Here is a 21,583-nt window from a genome sequence, read left to right on the forward strand (position 1 = left end):
AGATGTCACTTCTGGGGAACCCCCTGGACCCAGCAAACCTGAGTGAAGTGTTTTTCCTCATGCTACCAAAATGTCCATCCACCCCTTGTGGTATCACCTGTCATTCTGAACTATAATTGCTTGGTGCCTTGTCATTCTCTTCCAGCTGGCTGTCTCTCACCAGGCTTTCCCTGGGCTCAAGGTCCCCATGACTCCCACACTCTCTGGCTATGACCCTGCCATCAGGTAGAGTTCCGTGTTACTGGGCCCTCTCTACAGGGGCCACCAGGGGGAGTGGACTTGCCCCTGGGACTGGGCCCGCCTCCAGAGGGCACCTCCTCTCCTCCCAGCTCCACCTGCACACAGCATCTCACCATTTGGTCACCCTGACACCCTCTTCCCAGCTCATCTTGTCCCCTTGGGCCACCTTTGACTTCCCTCTTTGCTCCCCTGCCAAGGCTCTCTGGGAACAGCCCTGCCTTCTCCTGGGAACTTAAGGGCCCTTTGCCCTTCTCCACCATCTGCTCTATTTCCAGAGGGCAAGTGCTTTTCCTTTGTGCAAATCCAAAAAGGGGCACCCTCTGACCAAACCAGCCTTTTAGGCAGGAGCACTCCTGGGCAAACAGTTTGGTCAAGAAAAAGGTGTCCCTTCCTCCTAACTAAGCAGACGTAGTTCCAAGTTATGGTGCCCAACTCAGTGACCTGAGCACAGGCTGGGTTTTAGGCCCCATTCACTCCTTCTGCAATTTATAAACTGCACAAACGTAGACGGCCCTCTCTGGGCCACAGGGGATTAATATCCCCATTTTACAGATGAACAAACTGATGCTCAGAGAAGCTAAAATGAGGCTGGATGTTGCCTCCTGGATCCAGGATCTCCGGGCTCTGGCCTCAAAGGGCAGGTACTGCCCAGCAGCTCCCCTGCCCTGCTGCCTGCAGTGCTTGGTCCTAATCCCAGCTGGCTGTTGGCTGCCTAAGGTGCTCTCTGGGCCTTTTCCAAAGGGTAAACACATGTCCTAGCTGGAGTTTGGCAGGAGGGTTGGTGCTGCTGTGCCCAACCAGGCAGGATGGAAAACTTCTCAGTTCATCCTCAGGTCGGTGGGGCCTATAATTCTCCAAAGCAGACAGAGCTAGTCCTGTCAGTAGTCTGCCCACCCCCAATTCCCTTGGATCCCCCCATTCAGCCTGACAACTCAGCCCTTGTTGCTATCTCTTGCTTATGCGTGGTCAGCAGGATCCAAAATAGTGGCTCCAGAAGCCAGTCTCTAAATCAACATCCGGGTCTATGACTGCCCTTGCTGGCTGGGGTAGAGTGCCCTGAATCTGGGACAGAGCCACACCCTGGGCCTGGGGCTTGAGTTTCAGCAGGTTACCTTCTTGGGGCTCCGAGGGCTGGGGTCAGATTCTGGGGCTATGGGGAGAAGAAGGCAGGGAAAGCCAAACATTCCCCAGAGCACACAAGGAAACAGAGGTTGAGCTCCAGACTGACACCTCCACCGGGAACCCTTCCTGCCTGCCACACTTGGCCCAGGAAGTCTGCAATGGTGCATCTACTCTTCCTATTCTATAGAGCAGCCTCGTGAAAGGAGTGAGGTATTGTTAAGACTGTGAATTTGGAGCCAGTTGCCTAGGTTCAAATTCTACCTCTGCCCCTTACCAGGTGTGTAAACTCAGTTAACCTCTCCATACCTCAGTTTCCCCCATCTGTAACATGGGAGTAATAATAGCCAACATATAGGACTGTTGTAAGGATAAAGTGGGGCATATAGAAAGTGCGTTGTACAACATGTGGCAAGCTCTCAAAAATGAGAGCTGTGACTACTGTCATAGTACGTAGTACAGGGGCCCCTGGCATCACCTGCTGCACAGGAAGTCCCAGTCTTGGACTAAAGGCTGGCAGCACTCTCAGTGAATTGAATGAATGAATGATTAAAAATTAGCTGACCTAAATGCAACATGGTACCCCGGATTGGATTTGGGCACAGCAAGACTTACGCAAAAAAAACTGGTGAAATCTGAAAAAATTCTGTGGTTTAGTTAATAGTGTTACACCAATTTAAATGTCTTTGATAAATGGACCATGGTTATATAAGAAGTTAACATTAAAGGAAGCTGGGTGAAGAGTATCTAAGAAATGCCTCTGCTATCTTTATAACTCTTCTGTAAACCTAAAATTATTTCAAAATAAAAAGTTTTAAAAATTTGTTGACAATTACTGACTGCTTTGCATATGCCAGGTACTATGCTAAATGCTTTAGATACGTCATACATCTTTTTTTTTTTTCAGTTTCATTTGTGATGTTTTATTTCTTTAGAAAAAACACAAATCAAATACGGCAAAATGTTAAGATTTGACCATATTGAGCTGTGGGAATATAGGTGTCTGTTATTTTTTTTTTGTATTCTTAAAATATTTCCTAATTTAAAAAATCAAAAATAAATTGACTGACTTTTTAAATTAGAAACATTCTATTCTCTATATTTAGGTTTTGAAAGCCATCAGCAAATGGGTTTTAGGAACTATTCTGAATTAAAATGGTGCCATTATTATTGGTTTTAGGCCTAAAATACTGCAAATTCATGTTATCCTTTTAAAACTTTCAAGAGGCTTGATTATGGATAATCTTCCTTCAAGAAAAAGGTAATGATGACCCGTTTATAGAGTTTAGATGAAATAACTGTGATCAAAGGGAAGCTAGGCCAGTAAGTCAAACTATACAGTTGACCCTTGAACAACGAAGGTTCAAGGTTCAGTTAAACCTGTGCGGGTCTGTTTATACACAGATTGTTTTCAATAGTAAATATTGTAGTACTACATGATATATAGTTGGTTGAATCCACCAATGTGAATCACTGATACAATCCAGAGGCACCGCGGATATGGAGGAACCATGTGTAAGGAGAGCCAACTATAAGCTATACACATGAATTTTCAACTCTCTGTAGAAGGGTCTGTGCCCCTAACCCCCTCGTTGTTCAAAGGTCAACTGTACATTTCATTTAATCCTCACAACCCTATGGGATAGGTCCCATTATCACCCCATTTTACAGACAAGAACACAGGTGGAGAGAGGTTAAGCCAGATAGCAGCTAACTTTGAGAGCTTATGTACCTGAGGGTTAGTCAGGCTTGTGGCTCTGACAAACAAAGCTTTATTTCTCTCTCACAACACAAGTTGATGGGTGCAAAAGGGAGCAAGCATGGAGGATGCAGAGGCCAGATATATTACTTTCCCTCTAGTTTCCAGGGCCAGAACTCAGTCACATGGTCACACCTAACTGCAGAGGCAGCTGGGAAATGTGGTCTAGCAGGGCGCCCAGGAAGAAGAGGAAACTGCAGATATTGGTGATCTTGAGCAGGTGTTTCCAGAGCAGGCATTGATAAGATATATATATATATAATCATTTAATTCTCATAAGCCATAGCAGTAGATACTATTATTAATATTCCCATCTTATAGATGTGAAAACTGAGGTTCAAAGAGAGCTTAAGTAAACTTTCTCAAGGTCACTTAGCTAGCACTTGTAGAACCATATTACAAACTCAGTCAGCAAACCTATTTTCTTAAACACTTCCTGAGCCTTCATTCTGGGTTGGCCTTTAGTGACTTGCTTGCCAATAGAATTTCGGGAAGGAGTAACATTCTGGGACTTCTGAGGCTGGGTCATAAAATACCTTGCAAACTTCTGCCTGGGGCAGAACACGCTCTCTGGGAGCCCTGAGCCACCATGCAAGAAGTCTGACTTCCCGAAGGCCACCGGGTTGGAGAAGCCATGTGTAGGCGAACTGGTGTAGGCCCTGCTGAGTCCAGCCTTCTAGCCTCCCTGCCAAGACCCTAGACATTACAGTGACCTCAGCACACCTGGCAGCTGAATACCACTTGGAATAGGTGTCAATGCCATGTGGAAAAGAAGAACAGTCCGCTTGAACCTGCCTGAATTAAGGGCCCACAAAATCACGAGCTAAAACAAAATGCTCTCGTTTTAAGTCACTAACATTTGGGGTAGTTTGCTATGTATCAGTAGATAACAACGGTGGAGCCAGGTCTGAACTAAAGTCCCAGTTTTTAATCACTGAATCAGCCTCTGGAGGAACATGTGAATGAGAAAAGGACAGAGCAGCCACATCAATTCACCCCCATGCCAAGTGCATGAAGACGATGTCACAGCTACAGAGGAGTACAGATAACAATAGAGCCCTGGCTTTTATCTGCCCAGAGCCCCACTGGAGACCAGAAGATGGTTAGGGGCCCACGGGGAATGGTGGTGGCACAGGCTTTGGGGTGGGCAAGGTGGGGAGGCTGCCAGGAATGGAACATAGCCCTGCTCTCCCAAGCTCTGGCATAAGCTCCGGCCGCCCTACCTTCCAGGCCAACAGACTCCTGCTGAGTGGTCCAAGACTCCTGGTCCCCAGGAGGCCCCTGTGGGTCTGCTGGCCTCTAGCTCACAGCCTGGCCTTGACACCTGCCTCCTCCATTTCCTCCCCCACTGGCGATGGGGAAGGCAGCTGCAGTATGAACTCTGCAGCCACTGGGGCCTTGGGGAAACCTGGCTGGAGGAAAACTCAAATACCCCACCCCACCCCTACCTACCCAGGTCCCGCCTTCCTTAGTAAGCAGGAGGAACAGGCTACCGGTGTTCTCCCTTTCCCCTAAGGATCACTCAGCTCTCCTTAGGTTATGCTCCCAGGTTTCTGCACTAATCTCTTCGTCTGTGCTTCCTGAGCCATTTGATGTCTGGTCAGCCTGGCCTTCTCTCCTTGGGACCTGCTAGAATCTCCCCTCCTCTGAGATTTCCTGCACCCCAGCTCCTACTTCAGAGCCTTCCATCAGCCCATCCCTCGAAACACTTTCCCTTTCACGGTCCTGCACAGGTATTCAGACTTTGTCTCCTGTACCCTCCGGGCCCACAATGGGACTCCTGGGACCCCATCAGACTCATTTTCAAGCCTCTCAGGGCTTAGTGCTGTTGACTGCTCAGGCCCTCCTGGTCCTGGTAGCAACTGGGGCGGAGGCTGGCTCATTAAGCAGACACGAGAAAATATACATGCAAGTATAAAGAACTGAAGACAGGTTAATTTCCCCAGGATCACATGCACACTTTAAAAGCGGTGCCGGAAAGAAGACATACAGATGGCCAGTAGGCACATGAAAAGATGCACAACATCACTAATTATTAGAGAAACGCAAATCAAAACTACAGTGAGGTACCACCTCATACCAGTCAGAATGGCCGTCATTAAAAAGTCTACAAATAGCAAATGCTGGAGAGGATGTGGAGAAAAGGGAACTCTCTTACACTGTTGATGGGAATGTAAGTTGGGACAGCTACTATGGAAAACAGTATGGAGGTTCCTCAGAAAACTAAAAATAGAATTACCATATGATCCAGCAATTCCACTCCTGGGCATATACCCAGACAAAACCATAATTCAAAAGGATACATGCACCCCCTATGTTCATAGCAGCACTGTTCACAATAGCCAAAACATGGAAACAATCTAAATGTCCATCAACAGATGAATGGATAAAGAAGATGTGGTACATATACACAATGGAATACTACTCAGCCATAAAAAAGAACAGAATAATGCCATTTGCAGCAACATGGATGCAACTAGAGATTATCATACTAAGTGAAGTAAGTCAGAAAGAGAAAGACAAATACCATATGATATCACTTCTATGTGGAATCTAAAATATGGCACAAATGAACCTATCTACAAAACAGAAACAGACTCATAGACATAGAGAACAGACTTGTGGTTTCCAAGGGTGGGGGAGGGGGAGGGATGGACCGGAAATTTGGGGTTGGTAGATGCAAACTATTACGTTTAGAATGGATAAACAACAAGGTCCTAATATATAGCACAGGGAACTATATTCAATATCCTGTGACAAACCATAATGGAAAAGAATACAAAAAAAGAATGTCTCTGTGTATAACTGAGTCACCTTGCTGTACAGCAGAGATGGGCATAACACTGTAAATCCACTGTACTTCAGTAAAAAACAAATAAAAAATAAAAGGGGTGCAGGGAAGGCACTGCTTCACTTGGATGTTGAACTTGCAGGCAGGACTACAACGGGGAAACTTGCGAGTGGGTGAAGGGGCTCTCATGGTCCCTTAGAGACCATACCACACAGACAGCACTCTGTACAGCCCATACAAGGCCCCCATCATGCCAGCACCCGTTTCTGAGAGATTCCTGGTGTCACACACTCTCTACCATATGACTCTGCTGCTCTACTGTCCTAGCCATAGATGGTTGCATCAGGATGGGTCCCGGGGCATGGACTTCTTTTTGTTCCCCATATCCATCCTCCCCTTTTACTTTGGTGAAGAACCTCCACTGTTAGCTGGGTGGCAATGCAACCAGCCAAAGTAGAACCTCTCTCAACCTCCCTTGTAGGTAAGTTTGGCCAAGTGACTGTGTTCCGGCCAATTGGATGTAGTGGAATTATTGTGTGGAACTTCTGATAAGTCTCCTTAAAGGGCAAAGGGTGTGTCCTTTGAACCCCCCTACCGCCCTCCATGGTGCCACTTAGAGTGTGAATGGCACTGGCTGGGCTCCCTGCTAGCCCTGGACTGCTCTGCCTCCACACTTCTTTTACATGAGAGAGAAAGAAATGTCTGTCTTGTCTAAACCATTGTTTTCCGAGTCTCTGTTACTTGCAGCCAAACTGGTCTTAACTGTTAGTCTCCTGACCCACAGGTAGCCAGGGGCCTGTGGGGTGGTCTGATGTAAGAGGCTGTCACTGATGGGTGTTCTGTCCTGGGCAAGGCTACCGACCCAATGAGGTCCTCTCTCCTGGGGAGTCTAAGTGGGAGGCAATTAGAGATAGCAGGATGGGTGGTGGGTACCTGAAGAGATCAGGAAGCAGGAGCCATGGGCAGCAGAAATCACAAAGTGGAGAAGCAGAAGGAGTCAGCTGGTGGTGACAGCAATATTAGAAGCCAAACAGAGAGGGGCCAGGTCCCCGTAAAGCCAGAGCCCTGGAGTGGGGAGCAGCCCACACCTGATGAGACCCCACGTGAACCTGGTCACTGGAGTCGTGCTGTATCCTGGGAGATATGCCCGTTCTCCAGGAGATGCATTGCTTTCCAGTGTGGTCTTACAGTGAATCCCTGAGGTCACTGGAGAGTGAGTTTATCTTTGGGCACCCGAAAGAACCTCATCTATTCACTTCCTGAACTTCTGTCAGACCACAGGCATCCCCCGACGAGAATGAGTCCCTTGGGCAGGACAATGGGTCAGTGGAGGCAGTCCTGTCTCAGAAACGGCCACCACACAGAAGGGGCTGGCCTGAGACCCCTCTCACTCTCAGTCTGGCTTTGTGACTCCTGAGAAGCAGCACTACATCTCTAGGCAAGGAGATCACAACAGACACCGCCACCGCTGAGCTGAGTGGCCTGGGGTGGGAAAGGGGTGGCAGGAAGAACAGGAGCCTTGGACACACACATGGACTCCGGTTTTCTTTCAGACTCCATCCTTTAACCAGCTATGTGAGCCTGGGCAGCTTAGCTCCTCCGAACCTCACATCCCTCAAGTGTAAAAATGAGATGGATCCCAGCATTGCACAGGGCTGTTGTAAGCATGGAAACAAGAGAAGCAGCCCGGTGCCTGGCTCATAGTAGGTCCTCGAAGAAAGCTTGCGCTTCTTTCCTTCCTGCTGAGAAAGCCAGGGACTTGGGAAGGAAGGTCTGGATCTCCATCCTTCCTGGGTGAGGGAGGGGAGGGCTGGTCACACAGACCCCAAGAAAGATGCAATTTTTTCCTGCAGCTTCTCAGAACAGCAGTGGGGCACAGTGGGGTGACCACGATCAGCCTGTTTCCCAAAGGCCGTCATCTGGATTTACTTTCACATTCTTTTAAATAGATGTATATGATTTATAAACTTTTGCCAAGCAGTTTTACACATATAAGAGGCTCTGCATTCTATCACAGGTTTCTTAGATATGGTTGTAAACTTACATTAGGATATTAGACTGTAATGACAAATGCAGCCCTCTTACATAAAGCCGTGGTTCTCCAAACACTAGAATATTTGCTTAATGAAAAGAGTTTTACAGGCTCTCCAGACTGCCAGTTCATCTTTATTCTGGTCCTTAACTTAGGGAAGAAGAGAGAAAAGTTAAATGTCACACACATACACACACACACACACACACACACACACACACACACACGCCTAAAGCAGGCTTATGAGAAAAATCTGGAATGTCCTGGAGTTTTTTTTTTTCTTTTCTTTTCAATTACAGCTCAATAAAAATGCCCTCATAAAAGTTCTAGGTAAGCAATAGCTTTGCCAGCAGGATGGGTCTACCCACATCCCAGGGAGGCCTGCCTGGTGTGATGGGTGGGGCATGGGGGGGAGGGCAGGAAGCCAAAGCTGGTTCCTTTACCATCTCCCCCGCCCTCTCCATACAACATACACACAATGGACTCCTCTGAGGAACTGGGAACAGCCCGTGCTAGGGAGGAGGTGGCGGGGGGCAGCCTCCTTCTTTCGGAAGGCCCTCTAAATCTGTCCAGCCAAGAGGCCAGCAGGAGTGAAGCCTTATATTAGGCATAATATTTTGAAAATACTAAATGGCTGTGTTTTTCATCCCTCTCCCCCATAATCAGGTTCCCTAGAAGCAGTATTGCCAGATAAAATACAGGATACCAGTTAAATTTGAATTTCAGATAAGCAACAAATAATTTTTTAGTATAAATATGTCCCAAATATCGCAGAGGACATACTTATACTAAAAATGTATTTGTAAATCAGTCAACCCTACCTGGAAGTCACTTCACTATTATAGCCCCTGACAAATGGGAAAAAGAGGCCAAATCCAGAGCATGTTCAGGTAAGAAAGTAAAAGAAAGTGAATGACTGAAGAGAACAAGGCATAGAGGAGGGGGCAGGTGGCAGTGAGGCCTAGAGGCGGTGACCTCTGTTCTCTAAGACAACGTCCCAGGGACAGAGTGAAACGTGCAGGGAGCGCCTTGCTCTTTACCTATTTAGGCTTCTGGAAGGAGACCATTTTGCCCAATGTGAGCAGCAGCCAGGCTCAAGGGGTCCCCCAGCATCAAGCTCCCTCCCCACCTTGGTTCTTGCAATAAACCCTGATGTACATCCACAATCCTTCTTGTGCAACAGAAGAGGATTCTGAGAGTTTGAGGTTTTAACTGGGAAGAGGCTGGGACATTATTACTTAGCAAATTTAAGTGTCTGCCGTTCCCAGCAGATAAGGAGGGGCTTGTGGGGAAGATGAGAAGAGCTAAAGAAAAATAAAGACACCTCACTTTCTTTGTACATCCCAGTGAAAAGAATAACAGCAACATGAGGGCAGCGACATAGTATACCTTGTTGTTGTCCTTCCCTCCGTTTCTAGAACACTGCCCAGCACATGACAGGTGCTCTACTAGGATGGGCAGAGTGAGTGAATTTTCCACCCATTCCAAGCCAGACTGACTGCAGCAGTGAGGGTCTCCTCGGGTCCTGGGCACACATGACCTCCGTCCCTGAGAAGTGGCCGCAGGGACAGTCTGAGACCATGTGCACAGACACCAAAGTGGTGAGTCGCTTAATAAAACATGAGTTTCTTTCCTAAGATCCATCAGCATCTTGTGCAGGAAAAAGTTACCGCATCAGAGTCATAGAACCTTTATTAAAACAACAATAATACTGTGTGCTAAGGTCTGTGTCAAGCACTTTATTTCATTTATACCTGAACATACAACAAATACCTCAAAGTCAAAGTCACCAGCTAATTCTTTATAATCTGCCATCAAAACATATCTGGAACGTGACTCCCTTCTCACAAATTCTGTCGCTGCCATCCTTGACCAAGGCACCAGCATCTCTTCCCTGGACAACCAGAGCAGTCCCCTCCTTAGTTCACTTTTTGTTCACCACATTCCATTCCCCACATACCAGTCAAGAGGTTCTTCTTAAAATGCAAATCAAATCATGTAAGCATCCTCCCTAGAAGAAAATCCAAACTCCTTACCATGGCCACAGGGCCCCACGATTACAGGCCCTCACCTGCCAACATTTTCTCCCTCCTTCACCCTGTTGCAACCACACTAGCCTTTGACTGCATTAGGGTCCAGGCTAGGTTACTGTCACTGAGACTCCAAAACACAGTGGCTTAAACAGACAGCTGCTTATTTCTCTCTCATGTCACTGTACAGAGGTAGGAGGGCAGTCCAGACGGGCGAGGGGACTCAGCTCCAGGAGGTCATGCAGGGACCCAGGTGCCTTCCACCTCACTGCTCTACCATCCCCCAGAGTGTTGTCCTCGTCTGCCTGGTCGAAGCTGGGTCACAGCCACATCTGTAGCCCCTGGCTTTCCACTGTTGCTACTTCCTGGGTGCTTCGGTATCCCTGGTTTGTTCCCTTAACCCTGCTCACACTCTGTATGTAGGCCATCAATATCTTTTCATTTAAACCATCCCTGGGGAATTCTGTCCCTTTTTGGTTCCTGACTGATAAGGGTTCACTGCACACAATGTGTCAAAGTCAACCCTTTCCTAAAATTGAGCTCAGTCCAGCCCATATATATATGTGTGTGTATATATATTTCTCTATATATGGGTGTATGTATACACATGGGTATGTGTATATATATTTGTATATATGTGGGTATGTGTATATACATGGGTGTGTGGGGTGTATATATTGGTGTGTGTACATATGCGTGTGAGTGTATATGTGTATATGTGTGTGTTTTTTCCCATCCTAGACGATGCCCCCAGATCTAACTGCAATTGGCTCAAGGTACCTGTCATGACTAAACTATCATGGGTTGGCTAATGCCAATGATTGAACTAAAAATGTCCATGACAGTTTGTCGAGTGCCTACTGGGTTCATGGATGACCAGCACATTACCACGGGATACTCCCATCAAGCCTTCTTCCCCCATTGCCAAAGTTGGCCTTCTCGGACATTTTTGAGTTTCCGGGCTCTTCTGGGCAACCCTGGCCCCTTATGCACCCCCAACACAGCCCTTGCTCACTGAGCTGCCGGTGGGTGCTTAGAGGTCTGTTTCTCCACTGCACGGTGAGTTCACCCAAGGCAGGCCCTGATTTCCTGCCTCCGGTCCCACCACCTGCTTCTACAACAGGGCCTGGACACAGAGTAGGGCATCACTTCAATAAACATGTGCTGAAACCACAGGGGGATTTCAGCTCCTAACCTAATGGTTTATTAATTTAATCCTCTTTAGGGATTTCTTAATCCGTCCAATGGGAGATAAAACAATTAACCAGAGTTGAGGGAGAATGAGAAGAACATCAATGCTTCTTCCAAGCCAAGAGCTTCACGTGCATTATATTATTTAATCTGCATGGTAACCCCATAGGTAGATCCTGTTATTAGTCCCAACATACAGGCTCAGGAAAGTTAAGGGGCTTGTACCAGCCCAGAGCTAAGTGGCAGGGGCAGGATTTGAACCCAAGTCTTGATGTTTTGAAAGCACATGCCCGTCCCTCCCCTGCTCTCCTGCCTCCCACACACGAATAATCACACTGTCAAGCCTCATCAATGTCACTTTGATGCACTAACAGGCCGTGAAGAGGAAACAGCCATCTATCTGTAAAATAAATAAGTCCTGGCGTGCAGAGAGAGGTGCTAATAGAGATGCAATTTACCCATTTGCTGAGATCACTGACAGACTTGAGCAGGGCTCAAACGGCAATCTCCTGGAAAAGGGGGCAGTTTGGGAGGACCACGACCCACAGCCCATGCCCTGGGTCCTAAGGGCTCCAGAGCCCTCCAGCAGGAGGTTGGCAGCAGGCACTCCAGTGTTTTGACAGCCAGGGAGATAAACAGAGGTATTGATTTCAGAGAAACATCCTCGGCCCTAGGTTTTCTTTCCAAACATGAAGTCCCGACATCGCTAGGCCATCAAAGTCATGAGTGACAGCTCCACAACAGACGTGGCCCTGCCGGCTGCCAGCAAACTCCCTGGAGAGCCACAGAAACCTCCAAGGCACCCACACAATGGGCTTCAGGAACGGGGGACAACCCAGGCTGGAAGGAGGTAGGTCAGGTCTGGGCAAGAGGACAAACAGAAATCCCCATCCTGATCCCCATTAGCACAATGACTTGTCTCACTCTCAGTGATCTAGACCTCGGCTGTCCAGTATGGGAGCCCCCATCCCTGTGGGGCTATTGAGCACTTCAGATGTGGCTGGTCCAAGTTGAGATGTGCTGTAAGTGTAAGATACTCAGATTTCACATGGAAAAAAGAACATCAAATATCTCAATAATTTTCATATTGAGTACTGAGTACATGCTGACATGATAATATTTGGGGCATAGTTAAATAAAATATATTATTAAAATTAATTTCACCTGGGGGACTTCCCTGGTGGTCCAGTGGTTATGCGCTTCCACTGCAGGGAAAGGGGTTCAATCCCTGGTTGGGGAACTAAGATCCCACATGCAGTGAGGCACAGCCAAAAATAAGTAAATAAATAGATAGATAAATAAATAATAAAATCCTGCCTGGAAAATTAATTTCACCTGTTTTTCACTATGTGGCTACTAGAAAATTTTAAATTGCGTACATGGCTTGCATTATCTATTGGACAGTGCTGATCTGAAGGATCAAAAATTAAATGTAATTGAGGTCTTTCCTGGTGGCACAGTGGTTAAGAATCCGGCTGCCAATGCAGGAGACACGGGTTCGATCCCTGGTCCGGGAAGATCCCACATGCCGTGAAGCAACTAAGCCCGCACGCCACAACTACTGAGCCCGCGTGCCTAGAGCCCATGCTCCGCAACAAGAGAAGCCACTGCAATGAGAAGCCCATGCACCGCAACAAAGAGTACCCCCGCTCGCCGCAACTAAAGAAAGCCTGCACGCAGCAACGAAGACCCAATGCAGCCAAAAATAAAATAAAATTTAAAAATGTAATTGAATTCAAAGTGAACAAAGGTAAATTTTTTATCAAAATGCAAGTTAAATGAAAACAATAAAACATGAAAAACATTTCCATGTACATTTTCAAAAGAGTTTTTTCTAAAATATTCAAAGTTTCTATTAAAAGTAAAAAGGAATATGCAATTATTAAATGTCAAAGTTTTAAATCAAAATGATCTTAAGTAAACCTCAAAATCTTAACTCACGTCTTTGAAACCTTTGTTAAATCTTATAAACGACTGTTACAAAAATAAAATGATTGACAATTCTAGTAGTCAATGTAAAGAACTGGCATTTTGCTTCACATTTATTACATCTAGACCTACATATATATGCTTTAGAGGAGCCTATGAATTGTTTAATGCACCAAAATATCCCTCAGCTGTTGTGTGACTGTTGTGAATACCACAATAACGCCAGGTCACCTCCAGAGCCCTGGAGCAGAACGCAGACGCACAATGGAGGCTTGGCGCTACCAGGTTCAGCAGGATAAGCTGCCTGTTCTCTCGGCCACGGGCTTCCACAGCTCCAATCCTCCCTGGACCCGCAGATTAGCAGCAACACAACCCACCGACCTTCACCTTCAAGGAATTCAGACCGGTCACCTTTTGTTTTGAGGGCACAGAGTAAGGGAAGGGGAAACACACTCTCTGCGGCCTAAGTGGTGTTAGTCACAAAAGTGGATAGAGTTACACGTCACTCTTTGCCTGTGCCGAAAGCCAAATCCCAGGTGAATGAGGCACCCATATCCTTTTTATCTTTAAATTTAACACAGCAAAGTTCACTCTTCTTAGTTTTACTGACAAATGTGTATAGTTGTGTGACCACCGCTATGACCAAGATACAGAACGTTTCCCCACCCCCCAAAAATCTTACCCGGGTTTGGTATTGCTGGGTTCTCGTTTGGTTTAGCTATTCTAATGAGTGCTTACCAGCATCTCAATATGTGTGTGTGTGTGTGTGAGAGAGAGAGAGACAGACAGACAGACAGACAGATGCATGGACCTCTAAAAAACAAGCTCAAGGCAGGGGCTCCTGCTTCCAGGGTCTGTGGATGATATTGTCTAAGGGAGTCAAAAGATTCTCCTCTTGGATTGGGGACGGTAACTCATCTAGGAAAATGCCATGGTGGGCTTTTTGATGAGAAAGGGAGGCCCCTAGCTTAGCCTGCTTGGGAGGTTGAGACTAAGAGGGAGCTGACCTGTTCGGCAGTCTTCAGAGAGCAGGAATCTGGAGCCTTTTGAAGGAGCTCTAGAGAAGAGGGGAAGAGGCCCAGAACGGAGGAAAAGGAAAGCTGCGACGATTGTATACACCGAGAGGGGCCTCGTGAACATGGCAGGTACAGGGACGGTTGTCTCTAGAGGGAGAAATTCCCTGGGGATGGGGCCCAGACAACAGTTTTCTAAGATCAAGGAGCTCAGACATTGAATCTGGAGCTGTCTCCTGTTCTGTGCTGTGGTCCCCTCTGCCGCATACAATGGCGCTGGGTGGGTGGTGCTTTGGAGGAAGAACAGAAGAGGGCGGTGTCGCACTTGGGGTGAGGTTGAAGGAGGGCGAGGCTGGCGGGCGCCAGTGAGGTGGAGAGGCAAGAAGCCTACAGGGAAACTGACTCAGGAGAAATGAGAGCCATCCTACCTGTACTTCTCCCAGAGGAAAGCAGTCCTTCAAGATGCTGCGGAGGGTTCTGGGTGGCCTGCGGAACATGGGCCTCAGTCTGTTTGCTCGTCTTCTTAATATGAAAGAAGAAAGACACTTCTTGGAGGGCGGAGGACTTCTAGCCATCAGACTACACACATCTGCAGCCGAGGTGGGAGAGCCCCCTCTCCCCTGGGCTCTAGCTATATTCAGCATCCACATAAAGTCAGGGGTCCACAGAGCACTGGAAGCCTCTGGAATTTTTCAACCCAGAAAAGTCATGTATTATTAAATCTCACATATTAGTTTCCTGCTGCTGCTGTAACAAACCACCTCAAACTTTAAAGTTTTAAGTTTTAAACTTAAAGCAGCACTTATCTTCTTACAGTTATGTAGGTCAGAAGCCTGATGTGGGTCTCACTGGGCTAAATCAAGGCGTTGGCAGGACTGTAGTCCTTCTGCAGGTTTTGGGGGAGAATCCTTTTCCTTGCCTTTTCCAGCTTCTAGAGGCTGTTCTTTGGCTTAGGGCCCCTTCCTCCATCTTCAAAGCCAGCAACAGGGAGTTCAGTCCTTCTCATGTGGCATCACTCCACCCTCTTCTTTAGCCTCTCTCTTTCACTTTTAAGAGCCTTTCTAATTACATTGGGCCCACCTGGGTGATCCAGGCTACTCTCCCTATTTGAAGGTCAGATGATTAGCAATCTTAATTCCACCTGCAACCTTCATTCCCCTTTGCCTTGTAACATAACCTATTCACAGGTCCCAGGCATTAGGATGTGGACATCTTTGGGGGTGGGGTGGGGGTGGGTGTATTCTGCCTACCACACCTTGCCACTGGGCCTAAGTGGGACTCTGATCCAGAGAAGTTGGGACAAAGATCAATGTCTACCTACACGTGAAAATGGAGAAAGTAGAGGGAGATTCTGGGGGAAGGGCGTTTGCTAATGAAAATCACATGGGTCAGAGAAGGCGGTGGTGTCGGGAGAAACCTAGGTCAAATGTTGCCGTATGTAAGTTCCTAAGAAGCTACAATGAAAATAACAGCTGTTTCTACAGATCACAGTTTATCTGCACTAGGGCAGCTTGCTGTTGCACAGCATCCTGGTGGCCTATGCCTGGAGTCTTGAACAGCTGGAGGCATCTCTGAGTCCAGCTGATGGTTACCTGGCTTGCTCCCATCCTTGCATAATGGTGCGTTTGCTGCGTCCACACAAGGCAGCTCTTGGGGCATCTACCCACGGCCTGAGCTCTGCCCTGAGAGTTGCACAGAGAAGACCGTGGTTTCTCACAGGTCAGCCCTTCAGCTGCTAGAAGACGGACCAGGTGTCTGTTGCTGCTAGCACCACTCTTTTCTAATAACCTCTTCCCAGGGCTTCTTATAGTTCCTCATAATTAATGATGTGGTTTCCACCCTTCCCCACCCTGGTCACTCTCTTTTGGGCATCCTTTAATGTGTGAAGGATTGGGGGCATGCGGGGTATGGGGAGAGGGTCACCAGTCTTCTGGTCACAGCATTTAGGGGCTACTCTAATGGAGGTGATAATCCAGCAACCCACCTCATTCTTTTCTTGGCTTTATTTTCCTGGCCACCCTTCTAGACAGTGTGAAATATTATCCCCCTCTCTTATTGGTTATCTATCAACCTATCTACCTATCTATCTCAGATGTCTTTAGATATTTGATTTTTTGCCCCCTCTCAACTTATATCTTCAGCAGCTCCTCTTGCCTCCTTAGCCCTTACCTGGGACTGGGGTTGGGGCTAGGGCTGGGACCGGCCCCCCAGGTTCCCAGCTAGATGGAAATCTTTCTTCAGTCTTTGTCAGATCCAGCATCTCTGGCTCCTCTAGTTCTCGGGGTAATTGCAGAAGGGCCTTTGACCCTGCTGCTCTCACTCCAGCACTTGACAGCAAGAACATTTGGACCCTGACATTTTGACCTCCTTGTACACTTAGATCCTGAGCACTCTGCCTTGTGAATATTCTCTGCACCAAGAAATCAACAGAAGCAGAGTCTTTTCAGAAGTTTCGCAATGAAAAATACCAGAAGAAATAATCACCCTAAATAAAACTGGCAGTAGCTAAACATGCAACTTGTGAGGAAGATCTTTGGTTTGTTGAATACAAAGTTGCAGAGGTCAATATAATGACCCCAACATAAAAAGACCCTATTAAGTGAAGGATGTGGAGAGACTGGGGACCCCCTTCCCACTCCCCCTAATCCTTCACACATTGAAGGATGCCCAAAGAGGTTGAAAGGATGGGGAAGGATGGAAAACCACGTCACTCATTAACAGGAACTATAGGAAGCGCTGGAAAGATTTTACTAGAAAAATAGAGGAGCCTGGACAGGACTACCCCGCTTCAGCCCTAAAAAGGAGGACAACAGTAGTAGGGGTGGTGGTGGGGATCCTGGAGCAAAGAAGGCTGGAGCCAAAGAGGCAGGAGATTGAGAGAAGGAACCGCCAAGAAGAGAGACCTGGGAATGACTGTTGAATTGGGAATATTTTTGGCACCCTAATACCATCCAGCATTTTTTAAATGTTTAGCATGTGCCAGGCATCGTGCTAAGTACTTTCCAAACTTTATCTCATTTAACCCTCATAACAACATAAGAGGGCAACATTATGATTATTTTCCCCACTGAAGTCCAGATGCATTGGACACTTGCTGGAGGTCCCACAGGAAGTGACACAATGCAAATGAACCCAAGCTTCCAGAGTTTCTCTGGAAGGCGGAGGTGTTTCACTGATCGCCCTGCGTGATGTGGCATTCATTCCGTCCACTCTCCAGAGATGGCTCCACAAACTCCCAGAAAAGACTGGAGTGGAGAGTTCTCCAGGCTGGGTGACCCCCGACCCTCCCACAGGCTCTGTGCCAGTGGGCAAAACTCCTCCGTTCCAGCTGTTCCAGGACAGAGCCCTGGGCAGGGCTGAGCAGCCACCTGGCCTCGTCCATCCCAAGAAAACAAAGCTGGGAAATTCCCCCTGCCTGTCCCTGCCCTGGTGCCTGCGTGTCCTGCCTCTGTAGGCGGGCCAGGGACAAGCGTGTGGGCTCCAGGTACAGAACTCCCGAAGTCAAGGGTTTCAAGTCACACTGGCAAATCATTTTGCGAGCAGATGCCACGGGTCTCTTCTCAGACTGGGCAGCACACAAGGTCAGCGTCAGCAGATCTGACCCTAAAAATAGGCTCTTGGATGCCAGTCGGGGTGGCTGGGTGTGCGGCTGCCACACGTCCCACGGACCAGCACCTCCTGACTTGGCCAGGACCCGGTGCGCACAGGTAAGCCCCTTTGGTGGGAGGCTGGCACCTCTTGGGTCCAATCAAATGTTCTTTGGGGGCCTGGGTGTGGGGATTAGAAGACCCCTTTCCACCCTGTTTCTGGAGCGGCAGAGAACAGCTGACACCTTTTCTGTTTGACAGGCTTCTTCTTGCCCCGTCTTTCCCTAGAGACTCCAAGAAATTTTCTCCGCTTCCCTTCCTCTAAATCTAGGCTTCCAGTTCAATGACCATTTCTAAAGGATAATAGGACAGGTTAAAGCTCATCGGGCCCTTCTGAGGCCCTGGATGCATTGTATCGCATATCATATTCCAGCAAGGTTCTCCATTTATCCATTTAGCCAGTAGAGGGGAAAAAAATCTCAGCGGGAGGTGGGGGCGGAATGGAGACACCCGTAGTGACTCACATCAAGCGTAGGGCAGCACAAATTACAACTAAGTACTCCAAACCCCGGGGATGAGAACTCTTCCTGTGTCCTGGGTAACGCTGAGCATCCTTTGGACAGAGTGACTACTTTTGGAGTTTTTCCCCGTCCTGGTGGGAGGATGGGGTTGGGGATGACTGCTCTGGTAGAGACGGGGAGACTGGGTCACCGAGGGACTTGGCCTCTGGACCAAGACAGCGGCGCGTGTAAGCAGGATGGTGGGAAGATGTGTCTCAGACCAGGGCTTTCCCATTAGATCCTGGGCCCTTGTCCTGAGGCCCCAGTGGCCCCTCACGGGCCTGGAACCCAAGGAGTGGGGGGCTCTGACTGTTCAGAAAAGCTGAAAACATTCCAAGGGGAAAAACTGCTGAGTAAGATGGGAGAGGGCATGGGGTGTATGTGGGGCGGGGTCTCCTCGCTTCCGATCCCAGCATCTGAGGGGCTCTGGTACTCAGTGTTTGTTCTGTTGCCCTTCCATTGTGACGCCCTCCTTGTTCTCTTCACGACACAAGCAGTTTGTTTCCACCAAATGACATTTGCAAACCACACCTGAAGGGCTTCTGACTGAGTCCCGTACAAGGGAAGAGCCTTGGGTATGGGGTGGGGGGGGTGGGACGTGGGAGAGGGTCTGAGGAGTGATGGGAAGGTCGGAGGCTCTTCAGGGTCAAAAGCAGATCTGGGCTGAGGTTGAGGGGGGGACATTGGTCCTCTACCATCTGATAAGCTGGAAGCCCTCACGGGGGACCTTTCGGTCCTGGGGTGGCACTGGGTTGGAGGGGACTGAGTCCTGACGGAGGGTGGAGTTCCTGCGGCTGTTGACAAACTCGAGGGGGACGAGGAGCAGAGAGGGGCCCTGAGGCGGGGGGCTTGGCTGTTAGTGTTCCCTGCAACCCTGGCGACGCCCAGCTGGGTGCACTTGGGGAGGGGGCAGCCTGCCCTCCACGGAGCCAGGGTTGGCCTTTCCCCGACGCTGTGCAACCCCGCAAATCAGTAAGGGGCCCTGGCTGACCGTGGGGCCCTGGCTGACCGTGTGCCAGGCACGGTTCCGAGAGCTTCCCTTCTAAGTAGTAGCTCCCGTACTTACTCCTCAGAACTGCGGCAGCCCTGGGCGGGGTGTACCTTGTCGACGTCGCTTCAGATGAGGAAACTGAGACACAAGGCCGTGGAGTGCTTTGCCCGACATCACACGGCCCAGACCGTAGTGATGCCAGTGCGCCTCGGGGCCTGACGACAGAGCCGCTGTGCTTGGGTGTCCCTCCCGTGGGGTGAGCTGGGGGCGGGGGCACGCCTCTCTCTCTCTCTCTCGCTTCCCCCGCTGCCTGAACTCCCACCTGGGCCTGGGGGCGGCCTCTCCAGGTCCCGGTGCCGGGGAAGCCGGGCTGGGGGCGCGCGGGGGCTAGCTGCGTTCGTCCTCTTCAGCCTGACTCCAGGGCACACACGTGGTGCTTGACTTTTCGCTTCAGGTGAGCCTTGATGGTTCTGGGCCTACCACTTGCGCAGTAAACAGGGGATCAAGTCTCATCACGGCCTGGCATGGCCACCAGGCATCAACAGGCTGGAGAGAGGCTTTACTCCTCCTCCCAAAAGCCTTGCTTGTACTTCACCCATGAGCAAAGGAGCCCCATCACTCAGAGGAGAAGGTTCAGACTCATTAGTGCCCCGACCCATTTGCCACAAGTACAAAAACCCTTGGTCCCTGCCTAACTGCTTTACCCCCGCTCCCTTACTCTCGGCTCGGCACTTAGCTCCCAACACAGCTGAGAATTCCCCCCCCCCCCGCCCCCGCCGCCCCGTCCCCCTACATGACACGCTCTCTGAGTCCATGCCCATGTGTTAAGGACTCACGTTATCTCCTTTAACCAACAAGCAGGGAGGCGCGGATGTTATCCCCATTCTACAGATGAGGAAGCTGAAGCCTGGGTACGTGAGCCCCCAAGGCCGGTGAGGGCTCTTCCGCAACTTCCCACCGCTCTGGGGTTCACGGGGGGGAGGGAGGCCTAGGCCCAGGCCCGCCCTCAGGAACGTATACCTTGTGACTAAGATACAGTGACCTATCTAGTGGCCTGGGTGGGGATTCTTCGCTGCCTGGGTTGAGGCCCAGTCATACCACTTACTAGCTTGGCGTCATGTGACTAAACTCTCTGACCCTCAGTTTTCTCATCTGTAAAGTGGGGGCAGCTATTCCCTATCGAGGAGGTTTTGAGAGTAGATGATCACCAGGCACACGTTAAGAGTCACCGAGTGTATTGGTCATTTCGCTGGGTCCTGCCAGGGCCTGGGTTTCTCAGTGAGCTTTTGTGGCATCTTTAAGAGGTGGGAGCATGGCCTACAGCCTTCCCAAGGTCCAGAGCCTGCCCCGTGCAACACTGAGACACCGGCCTAGTGAGTAACAGTGGTGGGGACAGGAAGAGAGAGGTGGTGAGACCATGGTGAGGGCTGCACCCCCCCAGTCTACCCCCCCATCTTTCCCCACACAAGGAAGCCTCACGTTCTGAGGTGACACAGAGTGGGTAGTGATTTTCGAAAGAGCGGGGCTAAAAGGCCATCTGTTCCTGAATTCATGAGCTGTGTAACTGCCTGCAGTGTTTCCACCACAGCTGGCCTGGTCAGACATCATGGCCTCTTGTCTCCTGACCCAGAGCCTCCTCCGCCCCACTGGGCCGACCGCAGGGATCAAGTCCATCCCGGCCGGCTCCCTTGTCTAAGAAGGAAGCCACAAAAAAAAAAAAAAAAAGAAGGAAGCCACATGTGAGCATTCAGCCTCCTCACAGTTTCCAGGAGGCCCAACTCTGCCAAACTGAGATTGGAAAAATCAATTAGGAGTTCATAAATTACCACCCCGAAGCGTTTCGAAACCATCTGAAGAGTTAATCAAACAAGTTAATGACATCAACACCATCTTAGAAGGAATATTAAATTACCTCTTTAAATGAAGGCATTTCTGTTTTTTAAATAAAAGGATTTTATATTAATTCACATAATTGTCTCCTATTAACATACTTGCCAGAATCCAAAAGAAAAAAGTATCTGTTAAACTTGGATGGTGTCTGATACATTAGGAATTAAATTATAGCGACAAAAAATTCCTAGAGTTTTTATGGCCAGGTTTTAATTTTTTAAAAATCCCACAACTTTTATTTCCTAGTTGGGATCGTTTTTGTAGATTTAAGGTGAGTAAGGACAAGCATGACTTGCAGTAAATTAAAAATATGTATATGTATATATGTATACTGCTGCCAAATTCTGCCCCTCCACGTACCCTGGCAGTAGGTATTACTCTCCTAATTGAGTAATTTTCCCAACCACAATAACATTTGTACCCTCCCTCTTCTTTCAAGGCACATTCCAAA

At 48.7% G+C, this 21,583-nt stretch overlaps 2 protein-coding genes across 3 annotated transcripts in view; one reads left to right on the plus strand and one right to left on the minus strand.

Annotated features, from left to right (window-relative positions):
• SAMD8 (sterile alpha motif domain containing 8) overlaps nt 1-21,583 on the minus strand; it is an 83,745-nt gene that overhangs the window by 60,361 nt on the left and 1,801 nt on the right. Inside the window, exon 2 of one of the 2 annotated variants that reach the window (XM_036827942.1) lies at nt 14,533-14,626. The exons of the other annotated variant lie outside the window; for it this stretch is intronic. Within the exon in view, the coding sequence (XP_036683837.1) occupies nt 14,533-14,601 (69 nt within the window). The 5' untranslated portion in view covers nt 14,602-14,626. The remainder of the gene's footprint in view (nt 1-14,532; nt 14,627-21,583) is intronic. 2 annotated transcript variants of the gene reach the window in all.
• The window catches only part of DUSP29 (dual specificity phosphatase 29), a 35,699-nt gene continuing 31,824 nt past the window's right edge, over nt 17,709-21,583 (plus strand). Inside the window, 1 exon segment of the mRNA XM_036827953.1 lies at nt 17,709-17,811. The gene's annotated coding sequence lies outside the window, so the exon portion shown is untranslated.

The sequence above is a fragment of the Balaenoptera musculus genome, chromosome 16 (genome assembly GCF_009873245.2).
Source record: "Balaenoptera musculus isolate JJ_BM4_2016_0621 chromosome 16, mBalMus1.pri.v3, whole genome shotgun sequence".
NCBI lineage: Eukaryota > Metazoa > Chordata > Mammalia > Artiodactyla > Balaenopteridae > Balaenoptera > Balaenoptera musculus.